Below are 21,557 nucleotides of genomic sequence, written 5' to 3' on the forward strand. Positions count from 1 at the left end.
TTTCTTTCCCCGTGGGGATGCCGGGGGTCTTTCAGTATAAACAGCATCCCCGCCTTCCGGAAATTCTGTGCTAGAAATTTCCTCTTTTCTATCCCTCTCTTTGTTTCTGCCTTTTTACCGAAATTAAAAGATGCACGTGAAAAAAAAAAGATGCATGTGGATAGTTAAAACTGTGATTTCTTCAAAAGCAGGAGATCGATTTGTTGAGAAGCTTCAACACATTTCCATCTCGTGGTGTGATTTCAATGGTCACGGTAATTCCTGTTCATGTACTTTCTTTTTTTTTGTACCCACATCTCCTTTCTGTCATTTCTCAAATAGTAGTACACGTGAATGCTTATGAGTCGTTGTGGAGATTAGGGTGGGGGGGGGGGGGAGTATGCGTACATAACTAAATGCGGTACACTCGAAAGGTCTCCATAAAAATTTAAAAAAAACACCCACTCTCCCTCCGCCTGCCCCAAACAGCGAAATCTTCACAGCTCCCCTCAGCATTGAACCGACAGCTTGTCGTTATGAGTGCAAGCTAGCATGATTTGGTCCTAAACGTGGACACTGATATCTCATTTGGGATCCTTTTTGTATCTGTGGTCCTCAGTCAAACTCAACTATGGGACGCCAGAAGGACCTCTCGCGCCCATACCGTCAGACACCCAGGACTATACCACAACCCCGCGAACAACGAAACGTTGACAACTGATTCCCAGACCCAAAGACTGGTGTGAGTGGGGGTAGGAGTGAGGGGGTGGGGATTAGTAAGGATGAAATCAGTCCAGTACCGTTCTCTTGTCTTCCAGTCCAATAGTTTACCTTCGTTCCCACGAGAGAGGGCAATACGGACACTTCCCAGGCGGACCACCAGCACACAGAGTCAAGTGTGGTTGGTAGAGGAGCCACAGAGATGACCGTATTGCTTGCATGCTTGCTTGCTTCTTTTTTTTCTTTTCTTTTTTTTTTTTTTTCCTTCTTTTTTTTTCTTGTACAAGAACAGTCAGTCCAACTCGTTCTCCATTCCGGGCCCTGAGGGGGTCAGGCTGGCCTTCTTCCCATGGGGTCACTACCTTGTGGTCGAGAGGCTTAGTGGCCAGTGATCGAGCGAGCTATGTCGGCGGGGGCATAGTGTTTCTGAGACTTTATCTGACAGCCTGCATAGCCAGTGTAACTGACCAGGCTGTATACGTGATTGTTTTTTGTACTGATGTCACTGATAGGGCTTCCCATACTACCGAACAGGTGGTGAGTGAGGCCCAAACTAAAAGTGACCCACTGTCCCTTTCGCTGTTCTCTCTTCTTTTTTTACCGGTTCTTTTCCTGTCTTCAGCTCCCCATCAAGTCTTCTTTTGAACGCATCTTCTTTTCTCGGTAATCTTCTTCGGATTAATTCTTCGATTAAAATGTCCTGAATGGATACAGACGATTACATTTTTGAAGTGTCCATATTTTTCTCGCTTCTCTTTTCCATAAAACACTAATGAACACAACCAGTCGCATTGTTCTACAGCCAACAATTCTCTCTCTCTCTCTCTCTCTCTCTCTCTCTCTCTCTCTCTCTCTCTCTGTCTCTCTCTGTCTGTCTCCACATGTTCACAAGCCATTGTTCAGGTGGTTTGTGAGGAACTGAATTCTGAAAGTGAGAGAGATTTAAGAAGAAAAATTAACTGAAAAAAATTGCAAGTGCATCCCAGCATACACACATTTGCTTGTACATAGAGCACAGATTAATACGAATACAAACACATGGCATTCATGCAGACACAGACACATATAGAGACACGGACCCGCCCCCCGCACCCCCCACCCACCCACCCAGTCCCCCTCCACACACACCCTCAGCGCGCATGCACACTCAAGAGCGCGCGCACGCGAGCATGTTTAATGTAAGTACATATTTCTTCCAATGCACATGTTTCAGTCTAGAATAAGTGATGTTTTGTGGGTTTTGTTTTTTCAGTTTTATCACTTTTAAAACTTTCCCGTCGTCTTGGACTGTCATACCTAAGTGAACAGAAAAGTGCACACACACACACACACACACACACACACCGCACACACACACACACACACACACTATTAACTATTAATAGTAACTATTCTGCAGATGATTTGGAGGAAGTTATTTCTAACGAGATTCTTTTAGGAGAACTTTCAAAGGCATTAGTTCATAGCCCTATTTCTACATTCCTTTAATGTACATAATCATGTTAATGGTTTTAGTTATTATCATCCGAGTTATTGAATTGTTACTGTTAAAGCTAATTTCATCTTAGTTATGCATTTCTTAGTAGTTTTTTTTTTAGTTTTTTTTTTATTACCTTTTTTGTTATATTCTGACTTCTCTTTCCCCTCTCCCTACCCCCCCCCCCCCCCCCCCCTTTTTTTTTTCTTTTTTTTATCGTCTAATATCACTAGTGAAAAGACGCTAAACTCAGTATAGAACGAACACACAACACGCACACACACACACACACACACACACACAACGGCGCACACACACACACACACACACACACACACATATTACACATTATACACAACTGAGAAGAAGAAGATGATGGTGATGAAGAACTGAAACACATTTTCTTTCACTACACAATGACATTGTAGAAATAAACAATTAATCAAACGGAAAAGGTCATTCTCTTTCCAATGAAATGTTATTCCTTTCTCTCCATCTGCCTTTGAAGTTTTGCTCTTTTTTTTCTTTTTTTTTTTAAGCAATTAATGGCAGCACAACACGGCATGTTCTCACTTTCGCTTTCTCGCTCACCGAAGGTGTGGGCTAATAATGGCTGTCGCGCGCGAGGGACGGTCGCTTTATGCGGTCCCGCGGCGAACTTCAGGATGACTTGGTCCACTTACGCTCTTGCCACAGCGGCGACTTTGAAGCGCGCAAGAGACGAAGCTGCTGTTGCTTCTTTTTTTTTTCCCCCAGTGTCAGTGAAGCGAAACACCTTTGACACAGCAACGACTCCAGACGGCTTCTGAACCTCATAGAAGCTGCAATGGCGGACCGCAAATACAAAATTCAGACAGGTAAGCTCAGTTTCAGCAGGAATGCCGACTACCACATTCACTAATCTTCTTCTTCTTCTTTCCTTCGGTGCCCACGATCTTGAGGATGATCATTCCGGCACATAAAGGGAGTGGGGTGGGGGGTGGGCGTGTTGTAGATCACAGCCCATTTGTAAGCTCTGATCACTTCACTGATTGTGCAGTGCCTGCTGTTAGTACCCAGTGGACTAAAATTTCTCTTTTTTCTTTTTCTTTTTTTTTTTCTTTTTTTCCTTTTTATCTTGCAGGTCATGCCGCGTTATGACCTGCAACTAAAAAAAGAAAGAAAGAAGAAGAAATGTTAGTCAAGTTTGATGATGATCAAGTTCTCCATTGACCACTAAGTGTATTTCAAATTCTGATGACGCAGCTGTATTCCACATAAAAAACAAACAAAAAAAACAAAAACAAAAAAACCCACGTCATTGCTAATTTTCTTTTAGCTGTCACTGACAGGTGTAGCGTGGGTCGATATAATAAATAGCTATACGTCTGTATACTGACTATACTAGTAGATGTATCAATAGGTACCTGTTCTTCTTTGGCCAAAGCTTGACGAATCCAACTGAGGCGATATATCCGTGAGTATATAATACTTCTTTTTCATTTTAGATTTATGTGCTTAGTTATTACGTTCGCTTCGTTGATTCTTTGTTGTCTTTAAAACAAAACAAACACACACACACAAAAACAAACCCACTGTAGCTGGGGATCAGTGATAGAAAGCAGAATGATTGTCACACACACACACGCGCGCGCGCGCGCGCGACAAAGAGAGAGAGAGAGACGCACACACGCACATACTCACGCACGCACGCGCACACACACACACATACACACACACACACATGACACGATTAGATGGTTATCACTGATATAAAAATATTTTTTTAGATCAGTGGATGGTTACTGACGTCACGAAAAGGACAAACTTCAGGTGGTCCAACGAAATTTGTGTGATCCGTTATGACGTGTTGAACAACCTATCAGACAGGGGCTGGCTTTCATGAGCAATCTTTGCAGCCTAAAGAACGCTCCTAGATCGATGCTACTATTCTATAAAAAAAAAAAAAAAAAGAAAAGAATATATATATATATATATATATATAGAGAGAGAGAGAGAGAGAGAGAGAGAGTTATTATTTTAACAAACGAATGTGACATTTATGACATTTGCCCTTGAACACAGGAAGAAAGAAAGAAAATAAACAAAGTGGTGAAACTTTGCAAACAATTATGCCGTAAGAATCCAAAGAAAATGGACCCGGGAAAAGCGCAGCATGGCACACATTTTGTATCTTGCTCAAATTTCAAAGGTTCAGTGAGCTAAAAGATTTTGAATAAGATTTCCTCTCAGAGTCAGTATTTTTTCCCCAGAGGGGAAGGTAAAACATGATTGGTATACAGTGTACTAGCCAGTCCTTACTTGTTTAAATCACCTCAAGTGTCACTTTTTCTGTTCACTCAGTCATCCTACCACCTTCCCCATCGCCCAAATCCACCTCCATGTGCACACACAGACACACATGCACACATGCATGCACGAACACATGCACGCAAGCATTCAAAAGATGTATACATCCATTTTTCCTGACAGTATGTGAAAATATACAGCAATGTTATGTAAAAGATGTATGCATCCTTTCTTCCTGACCGTATGTGGAAATATACACTATATAGATTATGTTATGTAAAAGATATATACATCCATTTTTCCTGACAGTATGTGAAAATATACAGCATACTGATACATTTTGTATTTCAAAAGATGTTTACATCCTTTTATCCTGACAGTGTGTGGAAATATAGAGTGTGTGGTGGTTGGATCCTGGTGATGCTTTCACACATTCAAACCACAAGAGGCAGTGGTTGTTGACTTAATACATTTAATGAACTAAACAAGGACGGACAATCAGACATGTTGCACATGCACAACACAGGGTGAGGAAGGAAGGGAGCACATGTTGTGTCAGTGGCCAGCTTCTTTCTGGTAGCATCGCTGTGTGTGGGCGAGTGTGTGGATGCTGCTGTGTGTGCGCATGTGCGAGGGAGAAAGTGTGGTGTGCTCCAGCCACAGCATAGCGAGTGTGCTACAGTATATAGGGTTATGTTATTCAAAAGATGTATACATCCTTTTTTTTTCCTGACAGTGTGGGAAACTGTACCTTGACTATGAACGACCAAATTTCATTCTTGTGTCGCTCATGTAATTTTCATCTTTGAAGGCTAGCCTCAGTCAGACCCTATATAACAGAGAAAAATATGGCTCAGTTGGTTTCCTCTTTTGTCCTGTCCACACTGGATTACTGCAATTCCACTCTTGCAGGTTTACCATCTTCCTCCATCAACAGATTACAGAAAATTCAGAACAATGCTGCACGACTGGTTCTCGCCAAAAAGAAATCTTATCATGTCACACCTCTGCTGAATCGGTTACACTGGCTTCCAATTGAGTCCTGCATTCACTATAAGTTAGCAACACTCGCCTTCAAACATTTTGACAAGTCTCTTCCATTGTATCTCTCCTCTGTATTGGAAACATATGAACCGCACAGAACATTAAGATCCAGTTCTGAAAAGCTGCTTAAAGTTTCAAGGACTAATCTCAAATGCGCTGGAAATAGGTCTTTCAGAGCTCAGGTTCCCCAAGTGTGGAACTCTCTACCTTCATCTCTTAGGAATGCCTCTGATCTACATTCCATTAAGTCAGATCTGAAAACTTACTTTTTCTGTAAGCATTTTTGTTCAGGGCGGAACAGTTAAACCAAGGTATGCCTGTTAACAAGTATCTTTGTACTAGTATTTTTGTAGTCCTGTTTTAATGCATTGTGTATTTTATGTAGTTTTGGTCTTAGATGTGATGGCATTTTTTCTGTCTGGTTATTTTTTAATGGGCGTGTGTATGTGTGTGTGTGTGTGCGCATGTGTGCATGCGTGCGTGTATGTGTTTGTGAGGGTACAGTGGTCTGGTACGCGTGTGTAAGTGTGTAGGCATGTTAGTATGTCCGAAAAGAATTCTATGTTAGAAAATAAGAAATATCTTAATGCTTATGCAATTTTGTGTTTTAGTGTAGTTGATATTTAGTGTCAGCGTGTGTGTGTCTGTGTGTGAGTGTGTGTGTGTGTCTGTAAGGGAGGGACATCTATATGTGTGTGTGTGTACGTGTGTGTGTTCTATGAAATGCATTTTGTTTTAATCTAAGCCATATTTACTTCATAGCTTTTATAATCTGACTCATCTCTTTAGTGTGCTTTTTCATTCATATGAATACACTGGAGGTTTTCCATTGTCACATAGCAGTTCATGTGTTTTTTAAGGCATGTTTATAGTCAACTGGATGATGTAAGGCACTTTCAGCAGCATTGGTGCTGGATATCGCGCCATAGAAAAACTATGTATTATTATTATTCTTATTAAAAGATGTATACATCCTTTTTTCCATGACAGTGTTTGAAAATATACAGTATATATAGATTATGTTGTTCAAAAGATGTATACATCCTGTTTCCCCTGACAGTGTTTGAAAACATACAGTATATATAGATTATGTTGTTCAAAAGATGTATAAATCCTTTTTCCCCTGACAGTGTGTGAAAATATACAGTATATATAGATTATGTTGTTCAAAAGATGAATACATCCTTTTACCCCTGACAGTGTGTGAAAACATACAGTATATATAGATTATGTTGTTCAAAAGATGAATACATCCTTTTCCCCCTGACAGTTTTTGAAAACATACAGTATATACAGATTATGTTGTTCAAAAGATGAATACATCCTTTTCCCCCTGACAGTTTTTGAAAACATACAGTATATACAGATTATGTTGTTCAAAAGATGTATACATCCTTTTCCTCTGACAGTGTGTGAAAATATACAGTGTATATAGATTATGTTGTTCAAAAGATGTATAGATCCTTCTTTCCCTGACAGTGTGTGAAAATATACAGTGTATATAGATTATGTTGTTCAAAAGATGTTTTCATCCTTTTTTCCCTGACAGTGTGTGAAAATATACAGTGTATATTGATTATGTTGTTCAAAAGATGTATACATACTTTTATCCTTGACAGTGTTTGAAAACATACAGTATATACAGATTATGTTGTTCAAAAGATGTATACATCCTCTTCCTCTGACAGTGTGTGAAAATATACAGTATATATAGATTATGTTGTTCAAAAGATGTATAAATCCTTTTCCCTGACAGTGTGTGAAAATATACAGTATATATAGATTATGTTGTTCAAAAGATGTATAAATCCTTTTCCCTGACAGTGTGTGAAAATATACAGTATATACAGATTATGTTGTTCAAAAGATGTATACATCCTTTTCCTCTGACAGTGTTGTGAAAATATACAGTATATACAGATTATGTTGTTCAAAAGATGTATAGATCCTTTTTTCCCTGACAGTGTGTGAAAATATACAGTGTATATAGATTATGTTGTTCAAAAGATGTATAGATCCTTTTTTCCCTGACAGTGTGTGAAAATATACAGTGTATATAGATTATGTTGTTCAAAAGATGTTTTCATCCTTTTCCTCTGACAGTGTGTGAAAATATACAGTGTATATACAGATTATGTTGTTCAAAAGATGTATAGATCCTTTTTTCCCTGACAGTGTATGAAATATACAGTGTATATAGATTATGTTGTTCAAAAGATGTATAGATCCTTTTTTCCCTGACAGTGTGTGAAAATATACAGTGTATATAGATTATGTTGTTCAAAAGATGTTTTCATCCTTTTCCTCTGACAGTGTGTGAAAATATACAGTGTATATACAGATTATGTTGTTCAAAAGATGTATACATCCTTTTTCCCTGACAGTGTGTGAAAATATACAGTGTATATAGATTATGTTGTTCAAAAGATGTATAGATCCTTTTTTCCCTGACAGTGTATGAAAATATACAGTGTATATTGATTATGTTGTTCAAAAGATGTATACATACTTTTATACTTGACAGTGTTTGAAAAACATACAGTATATACAGATTATGTTGTTCAAAAGATGTATACATCCTTTTCCTCTGACAGTGTGTGAAAATATACAGTGTATATAGATTATGTTGTTCAAAAGATGTATACATCCTTTTTTCCCTGACAGTGTGTGAAAAATATACAGTATATATAGATTATGTTGTTCAAAAGATGTATAAATCCTTTTCCCCTGACAGTGTGTGAAAATATACAGTATATATAGATTATGTTGTTCAAAAGATGAATACATCCTTTTCCCCCTGACAGTTTTTGAAAACATACAGTATATACAGATTATGTTGTTCAAAAGATGTATACATCCTTTTTCCCTGACAGTGTGTGAAAATATACAGTGTATATAGATTATGTTGTTCAAAAGATGTATAGATCCTTTTTCCCTGACAGTGTGTGAAAATATACAGTGTATATTGATTATGTTGTTCAAAAGATGTATACATACTTTTATACTTGACAGTGTTTGAAAACATACAGTATATACAGATTATGTTGTTCAAAAGATGTATACATCCTTTTCCTCTGACAGTGTGTGAAAATATACAGTGTATATAGATTATGTTGTTCAAAAGATGTATAGATCCTTTTTTCCCTGACAGTGTGTGAAAATATACAGTGTATATAGATTATGTTGTTCAAAAGATGAATACATACTTTTACCCCTGACAGTGTGTGAAAACATACAGTATATATAGATTATGTTGTTCAAAAGATGAATACATCCTTTTCCCCCTGACAGTTTTTGAAAACATACAGTATATACAGATTATGTTGTTCAAAAGATGTATAAATCCTTTTCCCTGACAGTGTGTGAAAATATACAGTATATATAGATTATGTTGTTCAAAAGATGTATACATCCTTTTCCCCTGACAGTGTGTGAAAATATACAGTATATATAGATTATGTTGTTCAAAAGATGTATAAATCCTTTTTCCCCCTGACAGTTTTTGAAAACATGCAGTATATACAGATTATGTTGTTCAAAAGATGTATAAATCCTTTTCCCTGACAGTGTGTGAAAATATACAGTATATATAGATTATGTTGTTCAAAAGATGTATAGATCCTTTTTTCCCTGACAGTGTGTGAAAATATACAGTGTATATAGATTATGTTGTTCAAAAGATGTATAGATCCTTTTTTCCCTGACAGTGTGTGAAAATATACAGTGTATATTGATTATGTTGTTCAAAAGATGTATACATACTTTTATACTTGACAGTGTTTGAAAACATACAGTATATACAGATTATGTTGTTCAAAAGATGTATACATCCTTTTCCTCTGACAGTGTGTGAAAATATACAGTGTATATAGATTATGTTGTTCAAAAGATGTATAGATCCTTTTTTCCCTGACAGTGTGTGAAAATATACAGTATATATAGATTATGTTGTTCAAAAGATGTATAAATCCTTTTTCCCCTGACAGTGTGTGAAAATATACAGTATATATAGATTATGTTGTTCAAAAGATGAATACATACTTTTACCCCTGACAGTGTGTGAAAACATACAGTATATATAGATTATGTTGTTCAAAAGATGAATACATCCTTTTCCCCCTGACAGTTTTTGAAAACATACAGTATATACAGATTATGTTGTTCAAAAGATGTATAAATCCTTTTCCCTGACAGTGTGTGAAAATATACAGTATATATAGATTATGTTGTTCAAAAGATGTATACATCCTTTTCCCCTGACAGTGTGTGAAAATATACAGTATATATAGATTATGTTGTTCAAAAGATGTATAAATCCTTTTTCCCCCTGACAGTTTTTGAAAACATGCAGTATATACAGATTATGTTGTTCAAAAGATGTATAAATCCTTTTCCCTGACAGTGTGTGAAAATATACAGTATATATAGATTATGTTGTTCAAAAGATGTATACATCCTTTTTTCCCTGACAGTGTGTGAAAATATACAGTGTATATAGATTATGTTGTTCAAAAGATGTATAGATCCTTTTTTCCCTGACAGTGTGTGAAAATATACAGTGTATATTGATTATGTTGTTCAAAAGATGTATACATACTTTTATACTTGACAGTGTTTGAAAACATACAGTATATACAGATTATGTTGTTCAAAAGATGTATACATCCTTTTCCTCTGACAGTGTGTGAAAATATACAGTGTATATAGATTATGTTGTTCAAAAGATGTATACATCCTTTTTTCCCTGACAGTGTGTGAAAATATACAGTATATATAGATTATGTTGTTCAAAAGATGTATAAATCCTTTTCCCCTGACAGTGTGTGAAAATATACAGTATATATAGATTATGTTGTTCAAAAGATGTATAAATCCTTTTCCCCTGACAGTGTGTGAAAATATACAGTATATATAGATTATGTTGTTCAAAAGATGTATAAATCCTTTTCCCCTGACAGTGTGTGAAAATATACAGTATATATAGATTATGTTGTTCAAAAGATGTATAAATCCTTTTCCCCTGACAGTGTGTGAAAATATACAGTATATATAGATTATGTTGTTCAAAAGATGTATAAATCCTTTTCCCCTGACAGTGTGTGAAAATATACAGTATATATAGATTATGTTGTTCAAAAGATGTATAAATCCTTTTCCCCTGACAGTGTGTGAAAATATACAGTGTATATATAGATTATGTTGTTCAAAAGATGTATAAATCCTTTTCCCCTGACAGTGTGTGAAAATATACAGTGTATATAGATTATGTTGTTCAAAAGATGTTTTCATCCTTTTCCTCTGACAGTGTGTGAAAATATACAGTGTATATACAGATTATGTTGTTCAAAAGATGTATACATCCTTTTCCCCCTGACAGTTTTTGAAAACATGCAGTATATATAGATTATGTTGTTCAAAAGATGTATAAATCCTTTTCCCTGACAGTGTGTGAAAATATACAGTATATATAGATTATGTTGTTCAAAAGATGTATAAATCCTTTTCCCCTGACAGTGTGTGGGCTGATAGAGGCAGGGGAGCTGGGCCCCACGCTGACCCATGAACATCTGATGCTGGAGGCAGACCCCATCTTCATCTCCCCCTCTGAGGCCAGCAGCCAGCACAAGACACACATGCCCTTCACCATGGAAAACCTGGGCTGGATCCGCCAGAATCCGTAACAACATTATCCCTTTACTTGTGATGATTGCAGTGTGTTAAGGTGTGTGTGTGTGTGTGTGTGTGTGTGTGTGTGTGTGTGTGTGTGTGTGTGTAATCTGGTGTGTGTGTGTGTGTCTTGTGTGTATTTGTGTGTGTGTGTGTGTGTGTGTGTGTAATCTGCTGTGTGTGTGTGTCTTGAGGTGTGTATTTGTATGTGTGTGTGTGTGTGTGTGTGTGTGTGTGTGCAAACATTGTTCCATGTATCTCAATATGTGTCTGTTATACATGAAACTTCGGATCTGTGTTTCATGTATTTTCTGTAATGACTGATACAGGTATGCTAATATAGGAGTTATGCCTGTATGAAAATGTAATCTTTTTCATGTGCCTGTGTAATAAGTTCCAGAAATAACTGTCTTGCCAAAGCCACTGGACCCGCTCTGACTGTATAAAGACAAACCTTTCTTTCACACGTTCCTGTCTTCCCACCCACAAGGCAGGCCAGGCATCCCCGTCCCTCCCCCAGAATCTGTAATAAACAGTTTCCTTCCTCCAAGAATGCTTCAGTCTCCACTGAAGAAAGGAGAAGAATGTAAGTGAATGAACAGAACTATGTGTGCATAGATGGTAAAGGCTGGGGATTTTATCCAGTTCCCAGGTCAACATATGTGCAGACCTGCTAGTGCCCAAACCCCCTTCGTGTGTATACGCACGCAGAAGATCAAATACGCATGTTAAAGATTCTGTAATCCATGTCAGCGTTCGGTGGGTTATGGAAACAAGAACATACCCAGCGTGCACACCCCCGAAAACGGAGTATGGCAGCCAACATGGTGGGGTAAATAAACAAAACGATCATACACTTAAAATGTTACATGTCTGTCTGAGTGTGAGTGTATGCGTGCTTGAAATCTGATTGAATGACACAGGAAACGAATGATGAGCACCCAGTGGCAGCCGGCGTCAGTCAGCTCAACCCAGTGTTTTGCAAATGACCCCAAGGTTGTAGGGCGCTTAGAGCTTGGTCTCTGACCGAGGATAGGCACTTTATCTTCTTCTTCGTTCGTGGGCTGCAACTCCCACTTTCACTCATACATACACGAGTGGGCTTTTACGTGCATGACTGTTTTTACCCCGCCAGATACTGTGTAAATGTCCATGTCATCATCATTGTGCAGCAGGTAGTTCAGGAAACATGGCGTTTTGCTCACCTGTTACAGGTACAGTTACAAGCCCAACCTCAGCTTTATGAGTGAGAAGGACACCATCATACAAGAGGTGATGGATTACAAGGTCAGTTTCACTCTAAACAACACATGTCTTTTCCAAAATGTTATGCACAGCTAGTGTGTTTTTGATTGTGTGTGTGTGTGTGTGTTTGGGTTTGCGAGCAAGCGCACATGTGTATTTGTGTTTGTGTGTGTGTGTTTGTGTGTGTGTGTTCTGTGTATATTCATATATGTGTGTGAGTGTGTGTGTGTGTGTGTGTGTGTGTGTGTGTGACAGAAGTAGAGAGTGTGTGTGTGTGCATACATGTTCTGTGTATATTAGCATGTGTCTGTTTTACCTGGAACTTCAGGTCTATGCTTCCCCCACCCTCCAGTTCTATGCTTCCCCCAGGTCTATGTTCCCTTAGCTGTTGGATCAATGTGAACTGGGGGAGTGCACTGGGTAACTGAAGCCTGGGTTCCACGTAAAAAGAACTGTGCCTTTCTGTCCTCGCATATTGTTCAGTATGGCTGGTTGTGTGCACTGGGTAACTGAAGCCTGGGTTCCACGTAAAAAGAACTGTGCCTTTCTGTCCTCACATATTGTTCAGCATGGCTGGTTGTGTGCACTGGGTAACTGAAGCCTGGGTTCCACGTAAAAAGAACTGTGCCTTTGTGTCCTCACATATTGTTCAGCATGGCTGGTTGTGCATGTCAGTTTTCAAAATCATTAGTTGTTCATTCATAATTATATCAATTCAATTATTTTTGTATACATTTCCCGTTGTGTTTATTTATCTATTTACTTGGTTATCTGTTTATCTGTTTATTTATTTATTTACTTATTTGATGGGCAGAGTCTTGGAGGTGGGGGCATTGTGGAAAATTCCACCATTGGATTAAATAGAGATCTCACCTTTCTGCGCAAGTTGTCGGTAGTGACTGGTGTTCATATTGTTGCTGGAACAGGTGTGTATGTATGTGTTTGTGTGTGGATGTGTGTGTGTCTGTGTGTGTGTGTGTGTGTGTGTCTGTGTGTGTGTGTGTGTGTTGTTCATACTGTTGCTGGAACAGGTGTGTATGTATGTGTTTGTGTGTGGATGTGTGTGTGCGTGTGTGTGTGTGTGTGTGTGTGTGTGTGTGTGTGTGTGTGTGTGTGTGTGTGTGTGTGTGTGTGTGTGTGTGTGTTGATGTTTGTATCTCTTTGTGTGTATGTGTCTGTGTGTGTGTCTGTGTATCTTCTCCAGATAAAGCACATATTTTAAAAGGCTTTTTACGTACTTGGCTATATTTTTTTCTGCATAAGACATACATATACATCAAAAAAGTATGTTGGAAGATATTGCTAATTTTCAGGGTTAGAACTAGCTGCATTAACAATTACTTTAAAAAGGCAGATATGTAAAATGTTAGAGGAACATTCTTCACTTCATTTGCTAGAATTTGTTATCAAGATTTTTTAGAAGACTGAATTTTTTTGGTTTTTTGAAAGCTGAGTGTTTAGTTTGAATAGGGTGCATCGGAACAGATTTTTTTTCCTTTCTTTTTTGTACTTTGAAAAAAACTGGACTTCCATCTTTTAACATACAAAATTGGTCATTTTGACATGAGTATTTCAGTTTTGTTCTCTGATTTTATCTGGCAGGATAGAGTGAGATGAAACTGATAGGTGGCAAGCGTCAATCATCGCAAGAGACAGGAGATGTTACTCTGTGTTCTCTTGTGGCTGACAGAGTTTATGAACGTCCACCCCAAGTCTTATCAAAAGTGTGTTTTTTCTGTTATATCGGTTAAGTGATTTTCTTAAATTACACATACGTTTATTTTGAGTATTGTATAATTTTTTCTTCTTCTTCTTCTGCGTTCACTCGTATGCAAACGAGTGGGCTTTTACGTGTATGACCGTTTTTACCCCGCCATGTAGGCAGCCATGCTCCATTTTTGGGGGAGTGCATGCTGGGAATGTTCTTGTTTCCATAACCCACCGAACGCTGACATGGATTACAGGATCTTTAACGTGCGTATTTGATCATCTGCTTGCATATACACACGAAGGGGGTTCAGGCACTAGCAGGTCTGCACATATGTTGACCTGGGAGATCGGAAAAATCTCCACCCTTTACCCACCAGGCGCCGTCACCGTGATTCGAACCCGGGACCCTCAGATTGACAGTCCAACGCTTTAACCACTCGGCTATTGCGCCCGTCGTATGATTTTTTCTGAGATTCCACCATCCATCCGTCTTGTTTTCCCCTGACTCATCATACAACTACCACCTTCTCTCTTACCTTGTGTTTGTTTATTCTTAACATTCAGATGTGAAAATTAAGAACCTTCTTCTACTTCTTCTTCGTTCATGGGCTACAACTCCCAAGTTCACTTGTATGTTCATGGGTGCACTTTTACGTGTATGACCGTTTTTACCCTACCATGTAGGCAGCCGTACTCCATTTTTGGGGGTGAGATTAAGAATAGATACTTGAACTAGGTGTCTACAACCACCAGTAGAATTCCTTCCCTCCTTATTTGTGATGGTTTTTTGTTTTTTGTTCTTGTTTTTCTTTTTGCAGAATTTTGTTGTTGTTGTTTTTTTGGTTTTTTTGTTTGTCTATCAGGATATGTTGTGGAAATATTTCAATCGGAGTCTACAAAGAGGATGTCCGAGGAAGCCATAGCAGCTCAGATCAGGGAGGATATATGTAGCGGTGTGGATGGAACGGACACCTGTTGTGGTGTCATCGGAGAGGTGGGCTGCAGCTGGCCCATCACAGGTAAATGTCTGGAACTTCAGGTGTATTGCTGAATGTTTTCTTTCTTTCTTCCTTTCTTTTTTTTTTAAAAAAAAAAGACTTTTTCGTTTGTTGTTTAGCATCTGCTTGTTCAGAATTATGTAGAAAAATGATTTGATGAAAGCAAGAAATTATGACTTCATGTGTATTGCTGAATGCTTTCTTCTTTTTAAAAAAAATTTTTGATTGAAGATTTTCTGGTTTGCTGTTTGGCATCTGCTTGTTCAGAATTATGTAGAAGAATGATTTCATGAAAGCAAGAAATTATGACTTCATGTGTATTGCTGAATGCTTTCTTCTTTTAAAAATTTTTTTTTTAATTGAAGATTTTCTGGTTTGTTGTTTGGCATCTGCTTGTTCAGAATGATGTAGAAAAAAACATTTGATGAAAGGGAGAAATGATGTAAATAATCACTGAAAATGCCAGTGGGTGTATTTTTCAAGTACATGTACTGACATTTTACAAAGTTGACTCAGACTGTCAGGATGGCGAATATGATGTCAGTGATGGGTTCAGTGAACCTTTCTTTATTACTGTCACTTGTTTTTTAAAACTGACATGACGAACTGACGTGATGTATCAGTACTGTTTAAAACTGACATGATGCGTCAGTACTGTTTAAAACTGACATGATGTGTCAGTACTGTTTAAAACTGACATGATGAACAGACGTGATGTATCAGTACTGTTTAAAACTGACATGATGTATCCGTACTGTTTAAAACTGACATGATGTATTAGTACTGTCTAAAACTGACGTGATGTATAAGTAGTTTAAAACTGACATGATGTATCAGTACTGTTTAACTCTCTCCATACGAACGGCGAAAGAGACGACGTTAACAGCGTTTCACCCCAATTACCATCATCAAAATATTGCAAGCGGAAGGCTCTTATACTGAAGAGGTGAATGTTGACAAAGAATACCACAATTCTGATGACAGAAGCTAAAGATTGGGTCATTCAGACACCCACTCGACATCCGAGGGGTCTGTGTAGAGGAGAAGAGAGGACTGGCCGTACTGAGTGAGTTAAAACTGACATGATGTATAAGTACTGTTTTAAAACTGACATGATGTATCAGTACTGTTTTAAAACTGACATGATGTATCAGTACTGTTTAAACTGACATGATGTATCAGTACTGTTTAAAACTGACATGATGTGTCAGTACTGTTTAAAAACTGACGTGATGTATCAGTACTGTTTAAAACTGACATGATGAACTGACGTGATGTATCAGTACTGTTTAAAACTGACATGATGTATCAGTACTGTTTAAAACTGACATAATGCATCAGTACTGTTTAAAACTGACATAATGTATCAGTACTGTTTAAATCTGACATGATAAACTGACATGATGTATCAGTACTGTTTAAAACTGACATGATGTATCAGTACTGTTTAAAACTAACATAATGCATCAGTACTGTTTAAAAACTGACATGATGTATCAGTACTGTTTAAAACTGACATGATGCATCAGTACTGTTTAAAACTGACATGATGTATCAGTACTGTTTTAAAACTGACATGATAAACTGACATAATGCATCAGTACTGTTTAAAACTGACATGATATATCAGTACTGTTTAAAACTGACATGATAAACTGACATAATGCATCAGTACTGTTTAAAACTGACATGATGTATCAGTACTGTTTAAAACTAGCACATTGCAGACTTTGAGAAACGCTCCTTGAGGAGCTCTGCTGCAATGCAGAGTGAGCTGGGGAGTCCTGCAATACTCCATCCGGGGCGTAATCCTGAAGCTCCCTTTGAGACCATGCGCATTTTCCTGGAGGCAGGGGGCGTGGCGGACAAGACAGTCATGTCACATCTGGATAGTATGTTTCACTCTCAGCTGTGTGTGTGTGTGTGTGTGTGTGTGTGTGTGTGTGTGTGTGTGTGTGTGTGTGTGTGTGTGTGTGTAGTTGGTTGGTTGGGATAGTTTCAGTTTCAGTTTGAGTAGCTCAAGGAGGGGTCACTGCATTCGGACAAATCCATATACGCTACACCACATCTGCCAAGCAGATGCCTGACCAGCAGCGTAACCCAACGCGCTTTGTCAGGCCTTGGGATAGGAATGCTCACTGTGTGAGAGAATGGGCCAGTGTGTGCAGATGGTCAAAAGTGAGAGACGGGTGTCTTTCTGTCAGAGTAACCATGGTTGATACCAGTTTTTGTCTGTGTGGGGTTTTTTTGTTGCTGTTTTGTTTTCTAACACCCGAGGAGAGCAGGGAATGCTTATTTCTCTTACTTTTTTTTTTTTTTTCTGGATTATATGTCTTACAACAGAAACTTATACCATTATTACAGTGACATAAATGATGAAGAAAACTTTATGTTTCACACTTAAGCATTCTCGATAGTCTGATGATGTTGAATACTAAAGCAAATCATAATAATATAAAGTATACACATCATAATTCCTTGATGGAACCATGTTCTTCTGTTGAGACAAACAGCTAATAGAAAGTAAGAGGTTTCTGCAATCTAGTTTTATTAAATGTGTGTGAATGTACTCACAGACATAGACATGCGCGTGCAGGCACACACACAGAAACTTTTTTCTGTTATGTATCAAAGTTCAAAGATGTATAAACTTGACATCTGCATCATCATACCATACACACACACACACACACACACACTTTGATGTTAGCGTTTCTTTCTATATTGTGCCTATGTCTCCCCTTTTAATGTTTTATTTTTTCCAATGCTCTGTATCTTTCCCCACCACACACACACACACACATGCGCACACACACATACACACACCATTCTTCACCCTCTGCCCAATACCGTTCCCACCACCACGCCCCGCCCTCCACCCCCCAACCCCCACCCTACCCCTTTTTTTTCACCCCCCCGTCTAATATCACTTAAAGTGGAAGACATTAAACTGAAGACTACACACTCTCACATGTAAACACATATTCTCTCACAAACGAAATGTACAAGCTAAGCACAGAAACACAGACATTACTCATATTTTGATACACCTCATATAGCGAAACAGCTCAGGTCCTGTGTCAGTAATGACGATTCTAACGCCTGTTTTCAGGAACATTTCTCAACACAGAACAGTTCCTAGAGTTTGCCAAGCTGGGATGCTACTGCGAACTGGACTTGTTTGGGGTTGAGGTCTCACACTATCAGCTGTGCAAAGAGATGGACATGCCCAGTGACGCTCAGCGCATCGCCTTCATCCGTGCCTTGCTGGACAGTGGCTATGACAGGAGAGTTCTTGTGGCCCATGACATCCACACCAAACACAGACTGGTAAACTCCAGTCTGAATATGTGTTTATGAAATGTGTGCTTTATGGAATGCATTTCTTTTTAATCTAAGCATTATTTACTTGACATTCTTTATTGTTTGGTGCATTTTGCTCTTTGTGTCCTTCTGTGAATGCATTGGACTGAGCTGTTGTAATGTTTTTATGTTATGTTTATATCTAGCTCGATGATGTAAGGCGCTTTGAGCAGCATTAGTACTGGATATCACGCCACAGAAGAGTTATTAATTATTATTATTGTATGTGTGTGTGTGATGAAAGCTTGTGTTTGTGTGTTTTTTTTCTGGATATACTGAATGCATATGATTATATGTAATTTTTGCATTTGGATATATATGTTCACATTGCAATGATAAATGCATGTTGTTGAATTTCAGATCTGGAGACTATAGTATATTACAGGTAAAGTTGGTTTTCACTGTGTATACAGTGAGCAAAACATGTTGTTGTTTAAATGGTGTTTTTTGTGTACTTATTATTCTACTGTACTGTTATTTCTATTCATCGGCTACAACTCTCATGCTCACTCACATGTGTGAATGGGCTTTTACATGTATAACTGTTTTTGCCCTACCATTAAGGCAGCCATACTCCATTTTCAGGGAAGTGGATGCTGGGTATGTTTGCGTTTCCATAACACACCAGTGAGTGTATGTGTGTGTGAGTGTGTGTGTTTGTGCATGCTTGTGCATGGTGTGTGTGTATACCACATGTATGTGTGTGTGTATGTGTGTGTGTGTGCGCACTTGCGCACATGCTTATTCAGTTGTGTGTGTGCTTCTCTGTGTGTTGCAGAAAAAGTACGGAGGCCACGGCTACACTCACATCCTGGAGAATGTGGTGCCCAAAATGAAACAACGCGGCTTCACTGAGGAAGAGGTCAAGGTCATTCTGACCCACAACCCTGCGGAGTGGCTGACCTTTACAAAATAATTGAAACATGGAACAGTGTGAGACATTGTGTTCTAAGCTTCCAATGCTGGCAGCTGACACACTGTACAAAACATAGTTACAGGGTGTATTATGAAACTTTGTATCTGTTGATTTTAGTGATTTGTGTATGCAGTTGACTGTTATCAGATCTGGCTTTGTACAATCATGTTATTTTACATGAAACAGTTACATGGTGCATTTAGAAACTTTGCACTTGTTGATTTTAATGATGCGTGTATGCCATTTCACTGTTTCCAGACCTGGCTTTATTTAATCATGTTATACTGATCAACACTTAATTATTTTACATGGTGTATTTAGAAACTTAACATGTTTATTTTCAGTGATGCATTTGACTGTTTCCAGACATTGCTTTAGAATAATCATGTTATAGTAATTGTTTTAGTTCTCATATGATTATAATCCTTCTAATACCCATATGATTGTAATATTTGCAATGATGTTTTAATACTCATGTGATTGTAACCTTTCTATTGTTTATTAAAACTTTTTTTTTAACACTTGTGATAATAGTTACTTTTTCACACTGTTGAAAATGCACTGTGCTAACAATTTTTAAACACTTTTAAAAACCCTGTTTTGTGGGTTTCGTGGACTATCACCTTCTACATTCAGTGAAGGTATTCTTTTTTGTTTGTTTTTTGCCAATCTCTGCTAACAGATTTTATGTGGATTGAAAAAAATGTTTGCATTGCACTTGTGGATTGAAAAAATGTTTGCATTGCACTCTCAGGTATTCAACTGCTCAGTTTATTTCTGTTGTGTATGAGATGTATCTACAGAAAATATATAAAACAAAAATATTTCATCGATGTATTTTATGTGTTATTGTTTTGCAGCTCTGCTTCACTTGACTTCTTTTTATCTTTTATTATTTAGAAAGAATATCTCTTGGTGTTGTTGAGAAAATGAATAGAAAATTTGGATATCCCACCAAGAACCTTTTCTTCATAAATTAGGGATCTTATTGAAAACCTTGTCTACATAAATGAAAGATGCTATTGAAACCTTGTCTACATAAATGAGAGATCCCACTGAAAGCCATGTCTCCACAAATGAGATATCCCTTTGAAAACCTTGTCTATGTAAGTGGGAAAGGCCACTAAGAACATTGTCTACACAAATGAGAGATCTCCTACATAGTGAAAACATTATCTAGGCCTACATGAATAAGATATCTCACTGAGAACCTTGGCTACATAAATGAGAGACATCCTATTGAAAATGCTATCTAAATAAATGAGAGATCCCACTGAAAACCTTGTCTACATTCATGAAACCCCTCTGAAAACTGTGTCTGAGTGATGGTTGTTTTCTGGAATGGCTGTATGTGGTTTTTAACTCAAGCAGAACACTGATTTACACCTCCTGATTACTGGTGAGAGAGAAAGAGAGAGACAGAGAGAGAGAGAGAAAAGGCAAAATTAGACTGTTCAGCTTCTTGCTTGGTCCACCGAAAGGGAGGTGTGGTTTTTTTTGTTGTTTTTTTACTGCAACTAAAGCAAGCAAATTAGATTTAAAGAAATTTTATCTTGCACAATAACCAAATGGTGTAAAGCGTTGGACTTTCACTCTGAGTACTGGTATCAGCTCCTGGTGGACTGACGGTTGAGATACTTGTGATCTCCCCAGGTCAACATGATATACTGACGGCTGAGATACTTGTGATCTCCCCAGGTCAACATGATATGTGCATGCTGTCTCTGTGTGAAAACACCCACAAAAGATCAAATACGCAGGTTTAAGATCCTGTAATCGATGTCAGTGTTTGGGGCGTTACGGAATACCGTCATGCATGCCCACAAAAGCTCTGTATTGTTCTGGGTAATGATATCTTTAGTATTGCAAACAGTAATACACAGGCTGCATGCAATCATAAAAAGCTTATTTATTGCAAACAGTAACAAACAGGTTCAGTATTGCAAACACTCATAACCAGGTTCTATATTACAACCGGTCATAATCTTATTTGTTGCACACAGTCATAAACATGTATTGCAAACAGTCCTAGATAGGACCTGCATTGCAAACAGTCAGAAACAGGTTTTGCATTCCAAATAGTCAGAAACAAGTTCTGAACTGCAAATGGTCAAAAACAGGTTTTGCATTGCAAACAGTCATAAACCGG

At 38.0% G+C, this 21,557-nt stretch overlaps 2 protein-coding genes across 2 annotated transcripts; both read left to right on the forward strand.

The window, feature by feature from the left end:
* Nucleotides 1–2,904: 2,904 nt before the first annotated feature.
* Nucleotides 2,905–14,120, forward strand: LOC143280264 (N-acetyltaurine hydrolase-like). Its single transcript, XM_076584895.1, has 5 exons — nt 2,905–3,033; nt 11,024–11,186; nt 12,391–12,463; nt 13,236–13,313; nt 14,112–14,120. Exons 1-5 carry the CDS (start codon nt 3,003–3,005, stop codon nt 14,118–14,120), a joined length of 354 nt encoding a protein of 117 aa, XP_076441010.1. The 5' UTR covers nt 2,905–3,002.
* On the forward strand, nt 13,244–19,658 carry LOC143280520 (N-acetyltaurine hydrolase-like). The gene is made up of 5 exons (XM_076585198.1): nt 13,244–13,347; nt 14,995–15,150; nt 16,857–17,021; nt 18,242–18,459; nt 19,271–19,658. Exons 2-5 carry the CDS (start codon nt 15,036–15,038, stop codon nt 19,406–19,408), a joined length of 636 nt encoding a protein of 211 aa, XP_076441313.1. The 5' UTR covers nt 13,244–13,347; nt 14,995–15,035; the 3' UTR covers nt 19,409–19,658.
* Nucleotides 19,659–21,557: the final 1,899 nt, after the last annotated feature.

The sequence above is a fragment of the Babylonia areolata genome, chromosome 3 (assembly GCF_041734735.1).
Source record: "Babylonia areolata isolate BAREFJ2019XMU chromosome 3, ASM4173473v1, whole genome shotgun sequence".
NCBI classification, from domain to species: Eukaryota; Metazoa; Mollusca; class Gastropoda; order Neogastropoda; family Buccinidae; genus Babylonia; species Babylonia areolata.

Excerpts from the sequence above, each read along its gene's own strand:
- LOC143280264 (XM_076584895.1), top strand. The coding sequence starts at position 3,003 with ATGGCGGACCGCAAATACAAAATTCAGACAG. Across the intron at positions 11,187-12,390 it reads GGCTGGATCCGCCAGAATCC|GTACAGTTACAAGCCCAACC; the intron begins GTAACAACATTA and ends CACCTGTTACAG. Across the intron at positions 12,464-13,235 it reads AAGAGGTGATGGATTACAAG|AGTCTTGGAGGTGGGGGCAT; the intron begins GTCAGTTTCACT and ends TTTGATGGGCAG.
- LOC143280520 (XM_076585198.1), top strand. The coding sequence starts at position 15,036 with ATGTCCGAGGAAGCCATAGCAGCTCAGATCAGGGAGGATATATGTAGC. Across the intron at positions 17,022-18,241 it reads AGTCATGTCACATCTGGATA|GAACATTTCTCAACACAGAA; the intron begins GTATGTTTCACT and ends GCCTGTTTTCAG. Across the intron at positions 18,460-19,270 it reads TCCACACCAAACACAGACTG|AAAAAGTACGGAGGCCACGG; the intron begins GTAAACTCCAGT and ends TGTGTGTTGCAG.